The sequence below is a fragment of the Cheilinus undulatus genome, linkage group 2 (assembly GCF_018320785.1).
Source record: "Cheilinus undulatus linkage group 2, ASM1832078v1, whole genome shotgun sequence".
In the NCBI taxonomy this organism is placed as follows: Eukaryota; Metazoa; Chordata; class Actinopteri; order Labriformes; family Labridae; genus Cheilinus; species Cheilinus undulatus.
The window spans coordinates 2,786,870-2,808,435 of NC_054866.1; the positions used below are offsets into that span (position 1 = coordinate 2,786,870).

Below are 21,566 nucleotides of genomic sequence, written 5' to 3' on the forward strand. Positions count from 1 at the left end.
CGTCTCACAACAGGAAAACATTTGCTCATTACCTTTGCATCACCATTTACAAGATTTCCCATTTTTATCCCCTTTTATTCCCTAAAACTAATGTGTAAATTTTATTTTATTTTATTTACCTTCTCACATGCATACCTTAAGTTCTACCTGAAGGAGAGCCAGCCCATATTGTCCTCCTTTTGATGCATCCATAACTGTTATCCATAATCCAGTCCATAGTTGTTTCTTATTTTACTTTTTTTGAGCAAAAGACTGCTACAATCACATGGAGCGCTTCTGTTGTTGAGTGATTGACACTCTTTGGCCCACCCCCCCGACAACCTGTGATCTCACACTCAGTCACGGAGACAATGGTGACGTTAGCATGCAGTGAGCGGTCGGGATCACTCTTGTAGTGTGGCCAGGCTGTCGGCCAAGACAGGACAAGATTCGGTCGCATAGTCTGGCATGGTGCCATTGTGAACGACCAAAAAAATCATGTAGTCTGAGCCTGAAGTATTAAGGTGAGCCACGATATGAGTTGTAGGAGATAAGACCGTCTTGTGTCACTGATCTTAAACCCGGAGTCTGTTATTATATTTATGTCAGTTAAGTGACGGCTGATGCCGGTCTGCAGGCTCCTTAGGCTGGCGATGCTTAGAAAAAATATGGCTGCCTCAGGTTGCTATGGTTACTCCTATCTAACAGCTGCTGTGCATTAATTTGGAATGGTGTAATGACAGTGTAATAATGCCAATCAGAATGCAGTATTCATCAGACCATGGTATAAGAACTTATAATCAACTATTTTCAACTATTATAAGTAATGTTCAATGAGCTTTTTAACAGATAAAGATTAGCCTCAAGCTCTGTTCTCTGTTTAACTTTATAGAAAGCTTAAATAACCAACAAGCACTGATTACCTTCATGTATTTAACCCTAAAACGGAGTAAAAAAAAGTTAGAATGCTTTTAAAACCTTTGATGGTTTTAATTGTGCCTGACCTTGCTGCTGCAGGACCCAGAGTGTCTAACAGGTCGGCTTTAAAGAAGCCCATGCAGCTCTGCGTCAGTGCTCGTGCAAGGTCATGGCGTAGAAGTTTCTATGCACTGGTATAAATGTGAATGTTCATCATTTACCAGATTAATCCAACATCATTGACAGGAGTTCTTTTATCACTTTGAAAGCATTAAAGCTGGATACAGTATCACCATATCCGTGTGTATAATCTATATATCCATTCCTAGTTAACTAAAATCACCATAAAGAGCTTATTAAATAGTTTATACTGGTGTTTTAATAGGATGAACATGCATCAGCATTCTGGTTTTATCATCAATATTGATTTTTGACAACAGTGTGTTGACTTTAATTCATGTTGCTCTTTGGGGAGAATCCGAGGAAAAAGGGTTGGGAAGCTCTGAGTTAGAGATCTATCTGCCAGCCTTACTGAGTATTATTGTGCACTTCTTTATTGATTTCTCACTTATCTCTGAGTCTTTATCTCAGTCTGACTGTATTGCTGTGAAATATTAACAGTGTATTTTTTTAATACTGTTGCTATATTCCACACCGGTATTATTAATAATTTATTCACCATTATCAACTGTAACAGCACCATGAAAACCGATCTAGTCCATCAGTTTTATTTATTACTTCTTGTTTTTATGTTCAAACAGCAAGACTCCAGCAGCAGGTTCAATTCTCTTCAAGTCCAGCATCAGATGCTGAAGGTACGGATCGTTTTTGATCTTTCCATTCACAGACATCTGCTCTCTCAGATGCTTCAATCTTTCCTTCAGCGCTGACATAGCTGCAGTCTATCACTTCATGGGGAGGGATCAGATTGATGTCCGTACATTATAAATGAGATGAGACGAATATTTCCACTCAACAGCCTGATGTTTCATTCGATATGTTTACTACCTGATAAGAGACAATAGTCTTATAATAAAGATAAGAAATTAAATGATAATAAAGTCTTATTTGTAGTGCAGAAGGCCACACAGCAGCGCTTTAGCACTGGTTAATGGTTTGTTTCCCCCTCAGTAGAAAACAGATGCGACATATTCTATGTGTTCCCCTTGACATCAGCTCTAGTCGCCCTCATGTAATCCTCTTCCTGTTTCTCACAACCGCACACACTTTCTCTCACCTTACTACGTCCTTCCTGTCTGTGGTGTTCTGTTAAAGTCTGAAGGAAGGGTATCACTTCTGCTTTCATGATGATCCCCTCATGGCCATACTGTTTTCTTTATGTCATCAGAATCAACATGAAGACCTTAAGAAGCAGTACTACGAGCTTCAGGATCAGCACCAGCTCCAGGGCGAGGACCACAGCCGGCTACTCGGCGATTACAAAGAGCGCTACGAGAAACTGCAGCAATCCAAAGAGGGGGAAATCTCCCAACTCAAAGGTAGTGATGCTCACATGCAGTTTAGCTGTCTGTATGGGGTCATCATTTACTAGTCTTACTTTGTCTCCACCTGCTGGCGTAATACAGGATTGCATGTCTGAAGTTTAAGTGGTCTGTGTGTTGGCTGTTTGCTTCTTTTATTGTGTTTGCCTTTACTGAAAGCCTATTACTTTACTTTAAGATTACTTTACGTGGCTTAATACTTTATATTTTCTGTTTTATATAAAACATTACCTGTAGCCAGAGCTTAGAACAGAGAGAAACTGAAGTGGTGGAATATAATGATAAAAAACAAATGATTAAAACCAATGTGCAAAGGTACAGCAGCATTTTGCATTCACATAAGATGCATTTTTTATTTTTTTTTCTATGTTAATCACCTCAAAATAGAGGCAGTAGACGCACTCATTCAGGTTATCAAAGGAGAGAAACAGCTGAAATCTGTAGTTTCATACAGTTTTGAGCTTGCAACAATGGGCATGCTCATGAAAAAGGCTGTTGAAGGGATGAGCCTGAGCATTTACCTCATGCAGATGAGAGCTTCAGCCTCAGTGGGGGTTTTGAGAGAATCTGGCTGCAGGCCACATTTTTCAGACACAGACCACAACTGTGAGACGCTGCATCTGTCAGAAGAAAGGGATGTAATTTGCCGGTATAATGTTTAGAGATTTCGTTTTTAAATTTTTGTTTTTATTCAAAGCTATTCATCAAGAAAGTCTGTCAGTTTCACTCATGAAATAACAACACAGCAAACATTGATGAATGTCTTATAAATAAAATTTAAAAAAAATGGTCCAATGTCTAATCTGGGATTCAATAATGCATGGACCTGTTTAAGAAGTAGTTCTGTGATCAGTGTCTCGCTTCAGCTTTGTTAGCCCTATCTAAAGCTTACATGGCCCTGATGTGGACCTTTGTTAACTGCATAGTTAGCGTTAAGAGAAAAGACAAAAGCCAAAGTAGCTACGTGAGCTTTAACCAAAGCTCACGTAGCTAAAGAAAGCCACCAGTCAGAAAACTACTTTTAAAATGGGTCTGGCTCTAGCAAAAGTAGCGACATGTAACATAGCTGACATAGCTATGATTTCCTTACCTTTAGCTATGTTAGTTATATAACTATGTTACTTATATAGTTTATGTAGCTTACGTAGCTTCTTTAGCTTAAGCTACATAACTGTTATCTTTGCAACTAACAGAGATTTGTTTGCTATAGTTTTAGCTATGTTATTTAGATAGCTATGCCATCTACATAACTATTGTAGTTTTGTCAGCTTTAGCCCTAGCTACCTTAGTTATGAAGCTATGATGCCTTCATAGTTTACATTGCTAATGTAGCTTCTGTAGCTTGAAATTTAGCCACATAGCTATGTCTTTTTCTTATCTAAATTAGCTTCTTAGGCTTTAGTTATAGCTACATAGCTGTATTGTGTTTCTCGATAACGTAGCTTCTTTTTCTTTAGCTTCAGCTACATTAGCTTTGTAGCTACGTTACCTATATTGTCATAGCTAACGTAGCTTCTTTAGCTTAAGCTACATAAGTGTTATCTTTGTAACATACCTTCATTTGTTAGAGCCTTAGCTATGTTAATTACACAGCTTTTTTGTATGTATGTATGTTTATTAGGTTTTACAAAGCAAAGTATCAAGCAATTAAACATACCCACTGACAATTAGCAAGCAGCCAATATAAAACAGGCAGTTAAAAAAAGTGCTAATAACTTAGAAAGCAAAAGAGAAAAAATGGGAAAAACAGAGAGTTTGAAAAGGAATTATAGAAAGAACGGGAAAAAAACAAAACAAACGCAGACAAAAACAAAACGAACAAAAAAACCCAGTTACATAGTTAATTACATAGCTATGTAATCTACATAACTAATGTAGCTTTGTCAGTGTTAGCCCTAGCTACCTTAGTTATGCAACTATGATGCCTTTGTAGTTTACATGGCTTACGTAGCTTGTGCAGCTTCAAATTTAGCCACATAGCTATGTGTTCTTGGTAGCTAAAGTAGCTTCTTAAGCTTTAATTTTAGCTTGATAGCTAAGTTAACATAGCCTCAGCTACATTAGCTTTGTAGCCATGGTCCCTATTTTATCTTCTTAGCTAAGGTATTTTTTTTTTAGACCTAAATTTAGATATGTAGCTGTTATCTTCATAGCATATGAAGCTTTGTTCGTTTTAACTTGTACTGTATTAGCTATGTAGCTATTTTACATATGTGGCTTTGTTAGCTCTAGCCTTAGCTAGTTAGTTTTTTTGCAATGTTACCTAAACAGTTTAAGTAGCCAACATAGCTTCTCTAGCTTTACATTTAGCTACATAGCTATGTTATCTTCGTAGCTTATGTAGCTTTAGATCTAGGCATGTCGGCTTTGCAGATATGTTATCTATGTAGCTGTTATGTACATAATATGTACTTTTGCTAGCTTTAGCCTTAGCTACTTCAGCTGCATGGGAGGCTGGCAGAGATGTGATCCTGATCTGAACTGATGCTTGTCTATATTTGTGTTTTCCCTGTGCTTGCAGATAGTGTATATAACCTCAGAGAGGAAAATAAACAGCTGAGGAAGGCTCACCATGAAATCCACACACAGCTACAGGACGCACAGGTAACACTAAAAACATCTGAACATTAAATAAAAGCACTTTTCCAAAATCTTGGTTGTTCTTTACCAGCATTATCAGTAATGTACCTATTTCTCATGCCTGGCTTCATACATTTACTAATGCTTTATCTGAGGAGTTATTAGTGTTGTTTATGCTTTCAAAGGCAAATCTGCAGTTGAAGGGACAATACAAGAAGCCAACACATCTGCTGAATTCCAAGTGTCGTAATCATTTAATCAATCGCCTTGCATGCATTGATTAATGTATGAAGTCAGGCATGAGATACCATTAAAACATTTACATTTATGCATGAATTCATGATGTTCTGTGGACCTGACAGCAAAGCATTGCCTGAAGTTTACTGACCCTCTTGTTTGCATGCTTGATGTTTCAGGTTCGACATCAGGACCTGAAGGCAGCCCATGACCAGCTTGCACTGACACTGGAAGACCACAAGAGTGCGCTGGCTGCAGCACAGGTACACACATGTAGTCTCATTGTTCACTCCTGTCAGGAACACAACAGCTGATTGATGTCAAGCTGCTGCATCACAAGTGCTTCAGTCACATTATTTTCCAAGTCATGGGTGCATATTAAAAAGGTTGCATTACTGCGACGACTACTGCTGTCTTCATCCAGGAGGTACCGTGTTTGACGCTGTGCTCTTTCTGTCAGCCTTACTGTAACATTTGCTCTCAACAAAGAAGATAAAATGCTTGTTTCCGTAGATGTGAAAGCCCCAGTAGAGAAGAAGAAAAGCCTCAGTTTTGGCCTAATAAGATCAGATGATGCTGCTTCTTCCTGAGACTGACCTTTGAAATGCCTGAAAGGTTTTCTGAATGACCAGCACTCAGAAATGTTTGAAACATTCCCCTCGTATCCATCACGGACTGCACTCAGTAATTTATTTTAAAACCTCTCCTGTTTTCCATGAGTGCTTCTGGTTTGATGGGCATGCTTTCTCTCACACATTCACTAAAACTGGCTCCGTCTCTCCGGGGGGTTTGGTTTAGTCAGGGCTGTCTGAGCAGTGCATCTAATCACGTTCCAGCCAATCAGCCAGAAAGACATAATGGAGGGAGTGGAGCGAGACAAAGAGACGAGTGAGAAATTTGGCAGGAATTTTGAGAATTTAGCCCCCTGGCTTTGTTTTAGAGCTTGTGCATGTGTAGATTACGACGCTGAATTCATTCAGAGGACATAAAACTTCATGCAGCTGGCGTTAAACATCTGCCACAATGGCAAATTTTGATGCTTACATGCCATTTGAATCTTACTGAAGAGCTCCCCTCTGGATGTGTATGCCTGTCAAAGCTTAAGTGTAATATTACCCGCACAACTTTAACATCAGCATTAGCACAAAAACATTTCAGTTGATATCCAGCCTGCTCTGTCACAGTTAAAGAAGGCTATTACCTACAAAAATAACTAAACTGGTAACTACAGAATGCAGTTTCTGAATAATTTTGCTGTCAATGCTTGTGCTAAATTGCTAATACTGATTTCATTGGGATATTCAGTGAAGACTCCCTCTAAAACTTCTCTCGGTGTACCAAGCCTGTAACTGCTATCATCAAACAGACTGTGCAGTGAACATCACAAGGCGCTGGTGAAACAGTTTAATTTCATGTTATTAGTGCAAGAGATGTGGCCAGGGCAGTGATATATCAACCAAAAATCCTCTTTTCTGGCATTCTCCTGAAATTTCTGCTAGAGTATGTGGTGCCCTAATCAGAAGCCACAGGGTATCATGACGAAAGAACATTACAACTCCATCCTCCAGCATCATGCAGCTCCATCTGAACTAAGACTTGTGGGTCAAAGTTTGTTTTTAGGGTTGTTCCGATTCCGATACCGGAAATACGTCCGATACTGCTTAAAATGCAGGTATTGGTATCGGCGGGTACACAAGTTTATGCACTGATCTGATACTGCTTGGTTTAGCTTTATATTTTGCTACGTTTAGCCGTGCTAACTGTCAGCGCTATAAACCAGAAATCAATTCTTCTTCACTCTTGGAAAGCACTACGTGCATGGGCTAAAGTCATTTTAGAGCAGCGAAGAAGCAAAGGATCCACTGCAGCAGCAAAGAGTGGTGGCTGCTTGTTAGTTTTTCTCTGGATTTGATCTTTTAAATGCCTTCCAGACCGGCGCTGTCGTAAACAACAAGAAGTGACACAGTTTATCAAAAGTGAAATAACTTTTGAACCATAAATCGTTGCCTCTTACTTGTTTTATCTCTTGAGGATAGCCGTTGTGCTGTCCCATTGATGCCTCTGAATCCTTGCGGCAGCATTTTCAGCAAGCCTGGAGCTCGTGTGACTTTTGGGGATTTTAATTATTAGATCCACACCAGTAAACGCGACATTGAACTTCTTTTTCATCCATTTAGTCAAATTATGATTGTTTTATTACTACTAGCTTGAATGCTAACGTGAATGCTAACCGCCATATTGTGTACTCGTGAGGGACTGCCAGCCAGTTGCAGTCAACTGGCTGGCAGTCCCTGTATTATTCTTATTTTAATATTTAGTAGTAAAACTCGAAATCAACAGAAAAACAACTTTAGGCTCACAGAGATGCTGTACCTTATGATTCTATTTGCTGAGTCGTTGTATTTTTGTGCTGTTGTGGAATCTGTTTGCCTCCGTGCTGTGCCAAGTTTATGTATCCTTGCGCGGCGCTGAGTGTTTGTATTCATGCGCTGCAGTAAGTTTTTGTATTTGTGTTTTTCTCAAATGTCGTCGTGTTTTTTCTTTTTGCAAAGCGTTTTGAGTTTGCATTCATGTGAGACTTCTCGGCCACCGTAGAAGTGAGCCTAAAAGTGAGCAAAAGAATAATAATCACACTATTGTATAAAGAAAAAGGCTAAAGCGAAGAGCATATACTGTGAGCGCTTTGATGCATTCACAACAGTTCAACAACATCACACAAGTCCCCTGGGATTACCTCTGAGTCTCCATGTGGATTTGAATGTTGTTTTGTTTTCATTTAGGTGCAGGTAGATGAATACAAGCAGCTGAAAGAGACCCTGAACAGGATGCCTAATCAGAAAGAGCCTGAAAGAAACCCTGCACCGCAACAAGCACAAGCAGCCGCCATCGTACCAGAGTCCCACATTCATGAAGTGCAGCAGGCCAAAATACAGGATCAGCCACACAACGAGGAACCAGCCCATGTCGAAGATCATCAGGACACTGAGTCTAGGGTAAGACTCTGCAAAATTAAACATTTTATCATGTTATGTCAGCATTTAAATGTCCATGAGAGAGCTCTGGAGTGCTGTAGATTTTGTTGTAAAACTAAAATAGTTTGTTAGTGGGTGTAAGGATGCATAGATTGTGGCTGCAGTCTTGGTTGGATCTAGAAATGGTTAAAACCATAATAATGTGAAGCAATGTATGGCATGATACTTTTGCACAGTTGTATGGAAGTGAGAAAAAAATGCACCAACATGGACCACTGGATTGTGCCCTTCTCTTTAGGATCAACTGGCTACCAAGGCAAAATGCATCACAAAAATAGATAAATAATGAACACCTGTTTTTGGTTTCTCTCAGTTGAACCACCAAGAAGAGGAGGTGCATGCTCACTCCCAGCATGCATTGCCAGACAAAGAAGAAGATGGTGAGGGAGAGGCAGAGAGGAGGAGGGAGCTGGCTGAGGAGGAGATGGCTCAGGCTGGGCAGCCTCAGAAGCTGGAGGAGGACCCCGATCAACCTCAAGACGAGCAGCAAGAGGAAGAGGAGGAGCCAGAACCAGAACAGCCAGACGAGAACGCCCTGGACCTGCAGAGACGCCAGCTGGTCAGAACTGTTTTACACCAATGACTTTAGAAAGTTCTGTAAAGATACTTCACAATTACGGTCTTAAACAACATAAAGCACCTTTAATTAATGAATGAGTAATTTGTCCTTCTTCGCTCTTTCTGTTCTGTTAAATCTATTCATCCTCTCCTCAGGGTGGCCATCCTGAGGTCCAGCTGCAGCATGAGGCCCACGCCCAGGTAGAACGCGTGAAGTCGGCGTATGAGCAGCAGCAGGAGCAGCAGCGTCTGGACGCTCAGAGGGCCGAGGAGCGCAGGCAGATGCAGCTGCGTCAGGAGGCCCTGCAGGCCCAGAGAGACCGGGTGCTGAAGGAGAGGGAGCAGAGGCTGAAGGAGGAACAGGAGAGAGAGAAGCAGCACCACAGAGAGGCTGATAGACAGGAGCAGCTGCTGAGAGAGGAGCAGCAAAGGTCAGAATACAAATCTAACATAAGTTAAAAAATGCACAAATCACAAAACATGGAGGTAATGCAAGGAATAAAAGTAGTGAAATGGCTTTTGACTGATTTTACTGCTAAAACGATTTTTAATGTCAAAGTGAAAACAGACTTCTGAAAAATAATGTCAATTAAATAAAAATATGTAGTGGAAAATAAGTGATTCACCCAGTGTTCATCCAGCTTAAGAGTTTTATTTGGATCCTGTAAAGACCAAATTAACACCCAAATATTAGGGGGATGTTGGTGAATAAGGCTGTTAGTTTTACTGGGCTGATTCTCTTCTGACTGCCCCGTTCTGTCGCTGCTGTTTTTAGGAAAAGGGCAGAATACGAGAACATGGACAACGACATTGTTCAGGGAGAAGAGGACCATCACACTGAAGATGATGAAGGTGACAGAGAGATCACAACAGATGATGAAACCGTCAGATTACAGAGTAATTCCAGCTGTTTAAAAAGCTTTCTGTCCTGTATGATTATAGAGAGAGATGTTCACATGTTACATGAGGAAGAGGAGCGACAGGAAGCGGATCACAGAGTGCCTCCACATCAGGTGACTGAACGCATTCATCCTCATCAGCTGTCTCTTCTATCAGCAGGTTTAGTCTCTCTGACATCCATGCCGGTGTATCGTGTGTTATTCATTCATTCAGCCATCCATTCACAGATCGATTCTTCCATCCTCCCTGTCCGTTTTCACCCACTCCCACATTCATCTTCTGCTCGTCTGTCAGCCCACTGAACTTTTAAATCTGCTGAACAGCAACAAGGCCGTTAATACAGAATTAAAGAACGCTAACAGCTACAATCAGTTTTGATTATCCTCTGCACTGTAGCTTCATTACACCAGGCCTATCATATCTCCTGCTCTCATTATAATGTATAAATATGAACAGCCTATTGTCCCAGTGTTGTCCTAAAATACTCCATTCTCGTTATTCCTCTGTATCAGCGACAGCACAGACCAAAGGTGGGATCTGTTAGTCTGTCTGGTCCATTTCTGGGAATGTTATCTCAAGAATGTTTCAAAAGATTTTATTCAGACTTAGCGCGAATGTTCACTCTGACTCAGGGATGAACTGATTGGATTTTACAGGTCAAAGGCCAAGGTCACTGGGACTAAAGCTGTTTCTCTAAGTCCAGGATCCTTCCTCTGTGGGAAGGATCCTCCTGAGTCAGGACCCCCGGAGGCAAGGCCAGACTCCTCCCTGACAACTCTTGAACACACATTTGGAACAGGCTAGCGAGTGTGTGTGATTAAGGAGGGTCACGCTCGTATACACGGCGTGGCAGAAATCAAAACTGGAGGGGTACTAACAACAACTTTCACAAGTTTTACCCAGTGCAATCTAATAAGCTATCACATCATCATATAATCATAATATATATAATAATATGATCATATAATCCATCCATCCATCCATTTTCTATACCGCTTATCCCATTGGGGGTCTCAGGGGAGCTTGAGTCTATCCCAGCAGTCATTGGGTGAGAGGCGGGGTACACCCTGGACTGGTCACCAGTCAATTTCAGGGCTGACAAATACAGACAGACAACCAGGCATGCTCACATACACACCTACGGCTAATATAGAGTCATCAATAAACCTAATGTCTTTGGTGGTGGGAGGAAGCCGGAGTACCCAGAGAGAACCCACGCGTGCACAGGGAGAATGTGCAAACTCTGCACTGAAAGGCCCTGAACAGGAATTGAATCAGCAACCTTCTTGCTGTGAGCTAACAGCACTAACACCTGCGCCACCGTGCAGCCCATTGATCATATAATCATATTGATTATTTAATATAACCATTCAATATAATTATATAATATAATCATATTACATGGCCCTACTTTTACCCATCCAGCTTTACTTTGATGATAAGAAAAGATCGTGGCAACATATTCACGGTGGAAAAGGGACATTTAAAATTGTATTGAGTGTGCCAGGACCTGGCTATGCTTTTTATTTATTTATTTATTTTTAAGAGAAGGAAAACAATGCACATTGGATTGTGGGCAACTCCTGCAAGCAGAAGATACACATAAGCATCCTTTGAAATTCTCTGTTTGAAGGAGATTTCGACGATCCTCGTGATTGGAACAGTCCTCCGGAGGCAGTCGATGACGGAGTGTCCTTCAAAAGGATCCTTCCTCGGCTTTTAGAAACAGCTTGACTTTCATCCTCTGCTTACAGAAATTTCAGTGGTGTGTGCTGCCCCCTGCTGACTGTGACAGCAGCAGAGATAGTTGGATTACAATGTCAGACGGGAGCTGATAAAGGTCACTTAAATTTAAATTACATTTTAGATATTAGAACATTTATGGATGTCTCAAATCTAGTTCAGAAATCAAGAAAACAACCTGACCATCCTTCGAATATTACTAGAGGTGTGACAAGACTCTTATCTCACAAGATGAGACAAGATGTTACTCTATTTTTTAAATCTGGGAACAAAGTACATGAGGACAAAATGTGTGTTTTATACAGCTAAAAGTCACAAATGCAAAGCAATTCAGGTCTGTTCAGAAATGTTCAAACACATCCTCTTGGCTATCAGTGCTTATTCACAGTTTGTCTTATCTATCTCTGACTAAACCAGGGTGTCAAACTCAGGGCCTGGGGGCCAAATCTGGCCCGTGGTGCAGTTATACCCGGCCTGCAACATCATATCAGATTTTTATCATAACTGGCCCATCAGTTTGAGGTCTGCAGATGTCCTCCAGTATAAAAATGTCAACTTAACCCGATGATTTAAAATACTCTCATTAAGTCCTAAAAATTTTTTGAGAAAATTTTGTGGTTTCATTTCATATTTTCAAGTTTGCGTCTCATAATTAAACTTATGATTTATTAGTTTGGCTTTTTATTTATGTTTGACCATTTCGATTCATAATGCTGTCTTTTTATTTCATATTTGAACTTTTAGATTAAATTACTGTCATTTGAAGTTATATTTTGATATTCTAAAATCATCGAATTTTGCATCACATTTGACTCCTAACTTTGATTTTTAATCCCATACTTTGTTACTTTGTCTACTTTGTAGCCTCACAATTTAACATTTTAACTCAGATTTTGACCTTGAAAACTTATGACTTTAAAATTGTCTCATATTGATCTAAAAAAATCATGATTTCACAACTAATATATTTGCCTTTTAAAAACATTATTTTGACTTTTAATTTTGTGTTTTGACCTTCTGTACTAATGAATATGACTTTTTAATCCCAGGTTAAGCCTTTGATTTTAATCATTTTGACTTTTTTAAAATCTCAGAATCATTTATCATCAGGGCTAAGTTTTATTTTTGCCCCCATAATTCATCACTGATGAAAATGTGGTTGACAGTTCATGGTTAGTGTTGACCCCGTTAGAGTCTCAGTTTAGACCTAAATTCAGAATCTGGCCCCTGCTGCGATTGAGTTTGACACCCCTGGACTTAACTGTGCATTTTAACAGCTCTTCCAATCAAATCTCTCCAATCAAAATTAAACTTTTTGGATCATCTATGTTTAAAACACTCTGGATCATGGTCTTTTATCACCATCTACTGTTTTAAAGGCTAATACAGGTAAAAAGGCTCTCTGTCAGTGAGCATATGAAGCAATAAAGATTGTTTTTGAATGAATTGTCAGTGATATTTACACAATGACTGAACAGACCGACCCTATTATTTACCATTTATCTCATCTTTCTCTAATCAGGCCGCTGCAGAGGGAGAACTAGACCCTGAGGATGACCCCAACAACCAGGGAGAGGACGAGTTTGAGGAGGCTGAGGATGAGCAGCCTCAGCACAGGGTGGCAGTGGAGGAAGAGGAGGTAGGAGATGAGGAAGAGGAGCCTGCAGCACCCGCCCAGCACATCAACACGCATAAAGGAGCTGAACAACCTGCTGTAGAGGAGGAACTGGTGGTGAGTAACAGAGAGGACGGATCACTGAGCTTTGATTAAACAAGAAGTCACAGAGAAAAGAGAACAGTTTACTGACTAAAGATGAGGTCAGACTACGCTTTTTAAGCAATTATATGCTGATCTGACAGTCGTAGGGTTTGGAGGCACTGATTTTCAAGGCCATTCAAGGCCACCTCACAATCTCTAAACAGAAACTGTAGCATGTTTTATTTCTCTTTCTGCCTCCTATGATGATGTTGTCTGATGAGAGCGCTGCGTGAATTTAAATCACAGATGTTAATAAACCTAATGTAAGCAAAAGATGCATCAGAATCAAGCTAGTAGGTCATTTATTGTAGTGTTTGGATAGACGACAAATAACAGTATATGATGACTGGTCAGGGCGCAGTGTGTATTCTGTCCTGTCAGTACAGTCACAGCATGAATTCATCCTTCTCTGACCATCATAACAGACAAAAAGATAGAGTAGTCTGACCTCAGCTTCGTGTGGAAGTTTAGATACTGGAGCGATGTTAATGTTTTGGTGCTCTTTGTGTGCTTTTAGATGGCTGGAAACCCAGACCAACAGGAAGACACACTGGACGACCAGTACCAGGAGGAGGATGAGGTGTGTTAAACTCAAACAGGCACTTCAAAAATGACAGTCTTTCTCATGTCATTACAGTCTCATGTCTGCATCTTTAAAAAGTCAGAATATGAAAGAGGTAATTAGAAAAAATATAATTTAAATTCAAAATGATGGGATAAAATGTCAAAATAATGAGAGGAGAAAGTCATAAAAAAGGCGTGATTATGAGACTAAAAAGTCCAAAGTACAAGATAAAGCTATGACTTAAAACAATCTAAATTTTGACATATAAAATTTAAATTATGAGATAAAGAAGAAGAAATTATAAATAAAGCCAAAATTATGAGATTTGCATAATTATGAGATTAAATAAAGAATAATGAGATTAAAATTGAAAGTATAAGATAAAAAGTCCAAAATTATCTGAAATAACTAATAATAATGAGATAAAAAGTCATGATCATGAGATGAAAAATATATATTATATATTTTTATTTATGAGATAAGGTCTAAATTTCTAGATATAAAGTTGAAATTTTGAGATGAAAAAGTCAAAATTATAAAAGAAAATCAATTGTGGAGTTGCAGAATAATGAGATTAAAAATCAAATTATTAGAATGGCATTAATATGGTATTAAAAACTGAAATAATGAGAAAATAATTATGTGATACAAAGTCTAAATTATTAGAGCTGAAATTATACATTACAATTATGAGAGTTGCACAATTATGAGAACAAAAGTCAGAATTACAAGAAAGAACTCTTATTATGAGATTAAAAATTCAAAATTATTAGAATGGTGTAATTATGAGATTAAAACCTGAAATAACGAATTAAAAATTTGAAATTATTAGATTTAAGTCTAAATTTTGAGATAGATGGTCGGAAAATTATCCTATCAAATTTGGTAAACCCATATGTCCCTACTCATGCCTTGCGTTCTCAGGGTACTGGGCTTCTTAGCGTCCCAAAGGTCCGTAAAAAGACGGTTGGGGAACGGGCTTTTTCTTTCCGTGCACCGACATTATGGAACAGTCTACCTGTTGAAATCAGGCAGGCATCTTCTATCGATGTATTTAAAGCAAAGCTGAAGACCCACTTGTTTACTGTTACATATGAGTCTTAAATCGTTTGTTTTACTGATGTCCGTTTGTATTGTCTCAGTATGTTTGTATATGTGGATTCTCTGATGTTTTTATTGTCAAGTTGATTTTATCTCTATGTACAGCACTTTGACTGAAAGCGCTTTATAAATAAATTTATTATTATTATTATTATTATTAGAGTTATGAGCTACAAAGTCTAGATAATGAGAATTGAAATTAGAAATTTTAAATGAAATTATGAGATAAAGCTAAAATTATGAAAATGGAAAAATTATCATAATTATAAAAAGAACTTATAATGTTGAGATTAAAAATTGAAAGTAAGCTTCATATTATGAGATCAAATGTCTACATTTTGAGATTAAGGTCAAAAGTATAAAATTAAAAGTCACCACTATGAGATAAAGTCAAAATTATGAAAGAGAAAGTTGAAAAATATGATTAAAGGTAGCAATTATGATCTAGTAAGTCAAAATTATTAGCTATGTGATACAAGGTTAGTTTTGAATTGTCTCATGTTTTTAACTTTCTATGTCATAACGGTGTCTTTTTATTTCATAATTATGATTCGCCTTCTCATTATTTCAACCTAAGATTTTTTTTGGACACCTAAGTGTCGTGTTTTTTAAAGTGCCAGAAATGGGCGTCTATACACAACAGGACCCAAACCAAATGAATTAATCATTTATTTGATAAATTTACTCTTTTTTTTTTTTTTTTTTTTTGGTGTCCTGAAGGCCCAGGAGGACATCGCTGGTGGGCAGAAGAGAGAGGAGGAGGTGGAGGAGGAAGGAGAGGATCCATATAACGAGGAGAACATAGAACAGGTGAGTTCTAGGTTCCTCTAACCACAGTATAAATTCACTTGTATGCCAGCTGCTTCACTGCAGACAGCAGGCTGGGATACTTACGGTACATCAGGACGTATAGGCAGATGTTTGCATAAGAGTCAAGCAAGTTATGACTGCAGGTCGTCACTGACAATGTATTGTAGGTGAGGATCTACGTACTTTAGTGCAGTAAACTTAGTATCTGAATGCCCAAAACAAACGTGAATATAAACTGTCAAAGTGTCTGAGACGACGGAGAATGACTGCTGATAAATCTCCCCTGCATGTTTAGCCTATGTGTTGAATGGTCTGTCTTCATATCCTGAAAGTGATACTTCCACCACAAAGGTATCAGCTGTATTTGATGCACACAGGCATGAAGTGGTGTCGCCACGCGTGTGTCCGTGTCTGTAATTTGAACCGTTCCTCAGCGTGTTCCGATAAATGAAGAGGATCACGTTTGCTCTGTTGGGTGTCTGCTTACCACAGAGGCTGGCGTTATTTCATCTGTCCTGAGAGGAAATCTGGTTAAATGAAGAAGCTTCTGCCGTTCTCTGATTGTCAAAGCTAATCTTGTATATTTATTACATTTATTTAGATGTTACATTAGGGGGAAAGCCTGCTGGGATGGACTCGATGTGTAAAGGATTAGTTTTAGGAAGTGATATGATCTCTAAAGTTGAGTAATGATAACCAGGAGCGTGGGTGGCTTCAGTGTCCTTTCAGACATTTGACTCCGTACTACTCTCTGTTGAGTAACTGACCCTGACTCCTGACCTCATGGAGGGTGATATTTATTTATTTATAACCCCCCATTTCTATTTGGTCATGATCAGCCCCTTTGGTGTTTGTAAAATTCTATTTTTAAATTATGAAGTCTTATAGCCCACTACTGTAGATATAAAAAATATGGTCTGGATTTGGGTGAAATTTAAATAAGAAACAAGAAACCTAGTAATTTAATGTGGTCTTTCCAAACACTTCTTGTTTTAAAGGTGCCTGGTAATTTTATAATTCAGTTTGAATTAAGCACAAAAGGTTTCTTGCTCTTTAAGAAGAGATGGCTCCTCTTTCACCTTCATTAGTTTAAAAACACAGACGTCTGGGTCAGATTACACAGATTTAACCAGATTTAGACTGATTCATGGCAGTCCGTTGTCAAATGTCAGGATTAAAAATAAACAGTGGAAGTGAAAAACACTCTTTTACTCTGAAATAATTCCCCCACAAGCTTGATTCAAAAGACTGGTGTCAAGTTCCTACTCCATGTAGTTCTATAATGTCCTCTTCTGTTAACATAGGCGAATCCACAGTCGTTTCTTCTTCGTTGTTTTCTTTTTTCGACATCATCATACATAGCACGTCTGCTGTAGCTATGATTAACCCGCCTCCTTTACGGCCTATGAATTTGCACACAGTTGCAAAAGAAGACAGTGTTACTGTGCTCAGCTAAAACTTTGTCTAAAAATGTTGGTTGACTGCCTAATTTCCGCAAAAAAAAAAAAAAGAAAAAAAGATGAGACTGCCTATTCGCATGGGATTTGTATTACCTAGGGACCTCTGTTTATATGTAGTAATTTTCTGAGCAAAGATCGTCTGTTTTTTTAATCCTATGTGATTCGACCACGTCTGTCATTTGTGAAGTAAAAATGCCAGAGCAAATTACCGACAATATTCCAGCGCGCACACAGAAGTCCAAAGGTAATACTAATCCTGTGCGAATAGGCATCTATGAAATTTAGGGTGCAAATGAAATGTTTTTTACCCTCTAGGTGGCTCTTGCTGCTCCTTTTTCTGATCAAAATCTAAAATAGAAGCTTCATAGGAGACTGTAACCAAGTTTTGACACACAGGTCAGTAACTGCTTTTCTTTCAGGTAATTCCTGCTTATGTTCAAAAATGACTTAATTTGACTTATTTATTTAAACACTACTGTCCAAATGTACATCCACGCAGCCCTACTCTCTTAATATGCACACTACCTACCTTTCACTACCTTTACAAGCCTTCCAGAGCTGCTGAGAAGCATCCCCTCAGCATGATGCTGCCACCACAGTGGGGATGGTGTGTTTTTGGTGATGTTAGTGTTTGGCATCTTGTCTGATGGTCAGAAAGCTCCATTTTGGTCTCATCAGCCCAAAGAACTTTCTCTCACTTGACCATGGAGTCTCCTACATGCCTTTTGGTGAACTCTAGTCCAGATTTAATCAGATTTCTTTAGCAGTGACTTTCTCTTGACCACTCCAGTGACAGCTATTTTCAATTTTAGTCTAAGCCTTAGTCTTTTAATCACACGTCTTTTAGTTTTAGTTACATTTTAGTCATTTCTACCCTTTCTAGCTTTAGTCTGGTTTTAGTCAACAGAAACTCCCAAAACATTTTAGTCTAGTTTTAGTCCATAAAAAATCCTCATATTTTAGTCTTTACTTTTAGTCCAAGCATTTATTTTCTGGTACCAAGTCATGTTAGTGTGATCTCTGCACCCTGCCAAACCTAGGGTCCCTGCTTTCTACTGCTCAGAGGCAGAATAGATTCAGATGCATTGTTCTTTGACAGATTTACCCACAGTGGAGAAACAAAATGGATTTTTAATGTCCACTGAAAACTAAATTACATTTTAGTCTAGTTTTAGTTTACTTGATGAAAACTCAACTTACTTTTTGTCAGTTTTAGTCATCACAGATCTATCTTTGGCTAGTCTTAGTCTAGTTTTCCTCATGAAAACAAAGGCTGTCGAAGAACATTTTTAGTCATAGTTTTAGTCGATGAAATTAACACTGTGCCACTCTCCCATAAAGCTTTGACTGCTGAAGAACCTGGCCAACAGTTGTTGTCTACAGAGTACAACTGGGTAATCAATCGCAAATTAGATTAAATCGCAATATGGTCTGCTGCAATTAACAAATTGCTGAAGTTGCAATATTTCTTTAACCTAAAATGTGTCAAAATAGCAGTTTAATAAATTATTTTGTTGCAGAGCTTTTATGTACATTATGAAAGTGTCCTTTTTTATATAATAGTTGACAAAAATCCTCCTTTTTTGTGTTTTATGTATGTTTTTCTTAATCAAAATGACATCACATTTGCAATATGAGCAAAAATAGTTAGCTCATTCTTAATAAAACTGATGAAGCCGAGGGTTACTTTAAGAAAGTCATACCCCAGCTGGTGGCCAGCTTCACCTCCCCCACCCCAGCTGCCTCCTTTATAGCTTAAAGCTTGTTGCACCCATACTCAGATTCATGCTACTGTGGATTAATTGCTTCAGAAATATTTTTATTGTTTTGAGTGCACATGGTCTTATTTTTGGAATTATTTATTGCATAAATTTGTCAAAAAATACATAAAACGGCCTAAGAACAATCACATATTAAATCCCAAATGCAATATTTGGGAAAAAAAATCTCAATTAGATTATTTTTGCAAATCGTTCAGCATACTGCAGAGTCTCTCCCATCTCAGCTGCTGAAGCTTGGAACTCCTTCAGAGCAGTCATAGGTGTCATGGTGGACTCTCTTCTTCTTGCACAGTTACTCAGTTTGTGAGGACGGCCTGATGGATTTAACTGAACTCTGGGGGATTTTCAGAGCCTTAGAAATCTTATGTACCCACCCCCTTACTTAGACTTGTCATTAATCTTTTCTCTGAGTTGCTTGGAGTGTTCTTTTGTCTTCATGCTGTAATGGTAGCCAGGATCATGATTAACCAATGGATCTTCCAGACACCAAAACTGTGAAGGCTTAAAATGACTCGCATAGGCTAAAGCTAAGTCATGTTAATCCAAGGATTAAGATTTAAAAATTTAGAATACTGGCTGAAATTAACGACTATTTTGGATTTCAGAAAATCATTCCTGTTCCTGATATTTTTGGTCCTTATTCCCGTCTCGTTCTGCTTCTTAGTCTGCCGGTAACCTGGTGAGTCAGCGTTCTAATGTTTCTCAGTAATTTGAGCTCAGTGGAGCTTTCACTTCATTCAGCTTCATTCATCCATAGTTGGTGTTTCAGTTGAACCTTTACACCGGTGTCACTGCATCTGTTAATGTAGAAAACAACATACGGCTGGTCTACCATCGTATCTACTGATTTAAGTAGAGAAAGTGCTCCTCTAACATCACCAGAGCAGAGTTTTGGGTGGAATTCTTCTGGTTTTAGTGGTTTAAATAGAGTCCCTGTACTGTTAAATAGTACCTCAATTCTTCTGTGGGTTTTTTTGGTGCATTATTTTGAGCCAGTAGTGAATTGAAACACCCGGTACTGCAGCCACAAATAGTAGCTGCTATTGTCCTGAGGTCATTTTGTCCTCCAGGCCTCTCCACCTGTCACATGACTAAAAGCTCTGAAAAATGTCTGAAATTAAAACATTGTGTTTTGCTTTTCTTTTAGGATGAAGTAAAACACGAGGAGGGCCCAAGAAAGGATGCCGTTCATGGAAAACAGGCAGAGAATAATGAGGAAGAGAATTACGAGGAGGAGGAGGAAGCAGAGGAGGATGTGGCTGTTCAGGACAAGAGAACCAATCGAAGGGCGGAGATGTAAGGCAGACTTTGACCAACAGCGGTGCCTCTGAGGCTGCCCGTAGAGAATATCAGGTCTTTTTTTCCCCACTTGTTCCCAAAGGAATTAAACCAGCCATCTATTCAGAAGCCAAAATAGGAAAAAAGAAGTGATCTCATGCCTTGGAGATGGGATGCTGTTCCAAAAACTGTAGAGATGGAACTGAGCGGCTTACACTGTGGAAACAGACAGAAAATACTGTGTGGAAATGAGGTGTTACTGTATTTTTTAAATGCATTTGCTCTTCTGTCTTCTCGCATGTCTGCTTGGTTCTGTTTTAAGTGGCAGAGTCGGCAGAGAATGTATTTTTATCATGTGCTGCCTTTGGATGTGTATAAAGAAAGACAATAAGTTATGTTATTCTGTTTTCTTCGTGTTTTAATGTTTGTCTAATGCAGACAGATGTATTCTTTTAGTGTTCAGATTTTAATGATACTGTGTCATTCCAGTTGATCAAGTTGTTATGTTATTTATTGTTGATTGTAACATCTCTGACAATCGTAAGAAGGTGCCGGATTTCTTCCCTGAATGAGCTGGTTTGTTACATGATTGATTTTTTTTTTAGCGACACAGAGAAGTTCTTTCACTTTCAGTCGAAGAGAAATCTCTGGAAAAGTCTTTCTGTACTAAAATTGTTACACTGACATGTGCCTTTACATTCTCAGAAACCTCTTAGTCACTCAGAAAAGCATATCAGTGGGACAGGAGCGATAAGAGCGTGCCAGTACGTGAGGAACCTCATGCAGCTAGCTCAGCCTGCTACCGAGGGCTGTGGCACTTCAGCTGCTGAAGTTCATAAACCTTATGCAACTTTCTGCAAAATCTTTGGTATACTGTTGGACAATGTGTAGTTTATAAACAATGGCAGTTTGTACATTTTTCAGTGACTATATTTGATACAAAAGTGGGATTTGATGGTAACCAACCCTGTCTGTCACCTGAAAGGTATGTGTTTATGTCAAATAAAGAGGTTGAAGGATTTTGGTTCCCTGATTGACTTTGTTGGCTCTCTGATTGGTTTACTGACTCACCAATCAAAGGGCCCGCCATTAGAGCAGAAGTCCAGTGGTGTGTTCAACAATTTTATTTTTTCAACACGGTTAAAAGGTGTGTTTGGGTGTCTACCAGCTCTAGCCATGCTGTAATCCCGGAGTTTTTGACCCCCTTTTCCAAACTGAAGGCTGCTTATAATAAATGTCCCCTCTGGATTCGACTCATTGGACAATTACATTGGCAAATCAACCCACAGACAATCACAAAGAATACTTAAATATGCTCTGACATTATGGGAAGTTCTGATCATGATAAAAGCTTTAATATTAG

General features: G+C 38.9%; 1 protein-coding gene across 3 annotated transcripts in view; it reads left to right on the forward strand.

Annotated features, from left to right (window-relative positions):
* Positions 1–21,223, forward strand: part of golim4a (golgi integral membrane protein 4a) — a 57,673-nt gene extending 36,450 nt beyond the window's left edge. Inside the window, exons 4-17 of one of the 3 annotated variants that reach the window (XM_041811739.1) lie at positions 1,659–1,712; positions 2,246–2,396; positions 4,921–5,003; positions 5,396–5,479; positions 7,997–8,209; positions 8,562–8,807; positions 8,963–9,237; positions 9,582–9,658; positions 9,749–9,819; positions 12,972–13,181; positions 13,726–13,788; positions 15,595–15,684; positions 17,460–17,540; positions 20,073–20,209. In XM_041811739.1, the coding sequence (XP_041667673.1) occupies positions 1,659–1,712; positions 2,246–2,396; positions 4,921–5,003; positions 5,396–5,479; positions 7,997–8,209; positions 8,562–8,807; positions 8,963–9,237; positions 9,582–9,658; positions 9,749–9,819; positions 12,972–13,181; positions 13,726–13,788; positions 15,595–15,684; positions 17,460–17,501 (1,659 nt within the window). In that variant the 3' untranslated portion in view covers positions 17,502–17,540; positions 20,073–20,209. Of the gene's footprint in view, positions 1–1,658; positions 1,713–2,245; positions 2,397–4,920; positions 5,004–5,395; positions 5,480–7,996; positions 8,210–8,561; positions 8,808–8,962; positions 9,238–9,581; positions 9,659–9,748; positions 9,820–12,971; positions 13,182–13,725; positions 13,789–15,594; positions 15,685–17,459; positions 17,541–20,072 lie in introns of all 3 variants that reach the window. The other 2 variants (XM_041811727.1, XM_041811733.1) reach the window with 2 other exon arrangements.
* Positions 21,224–21,566: the final 343 nt, after the last annotated feature.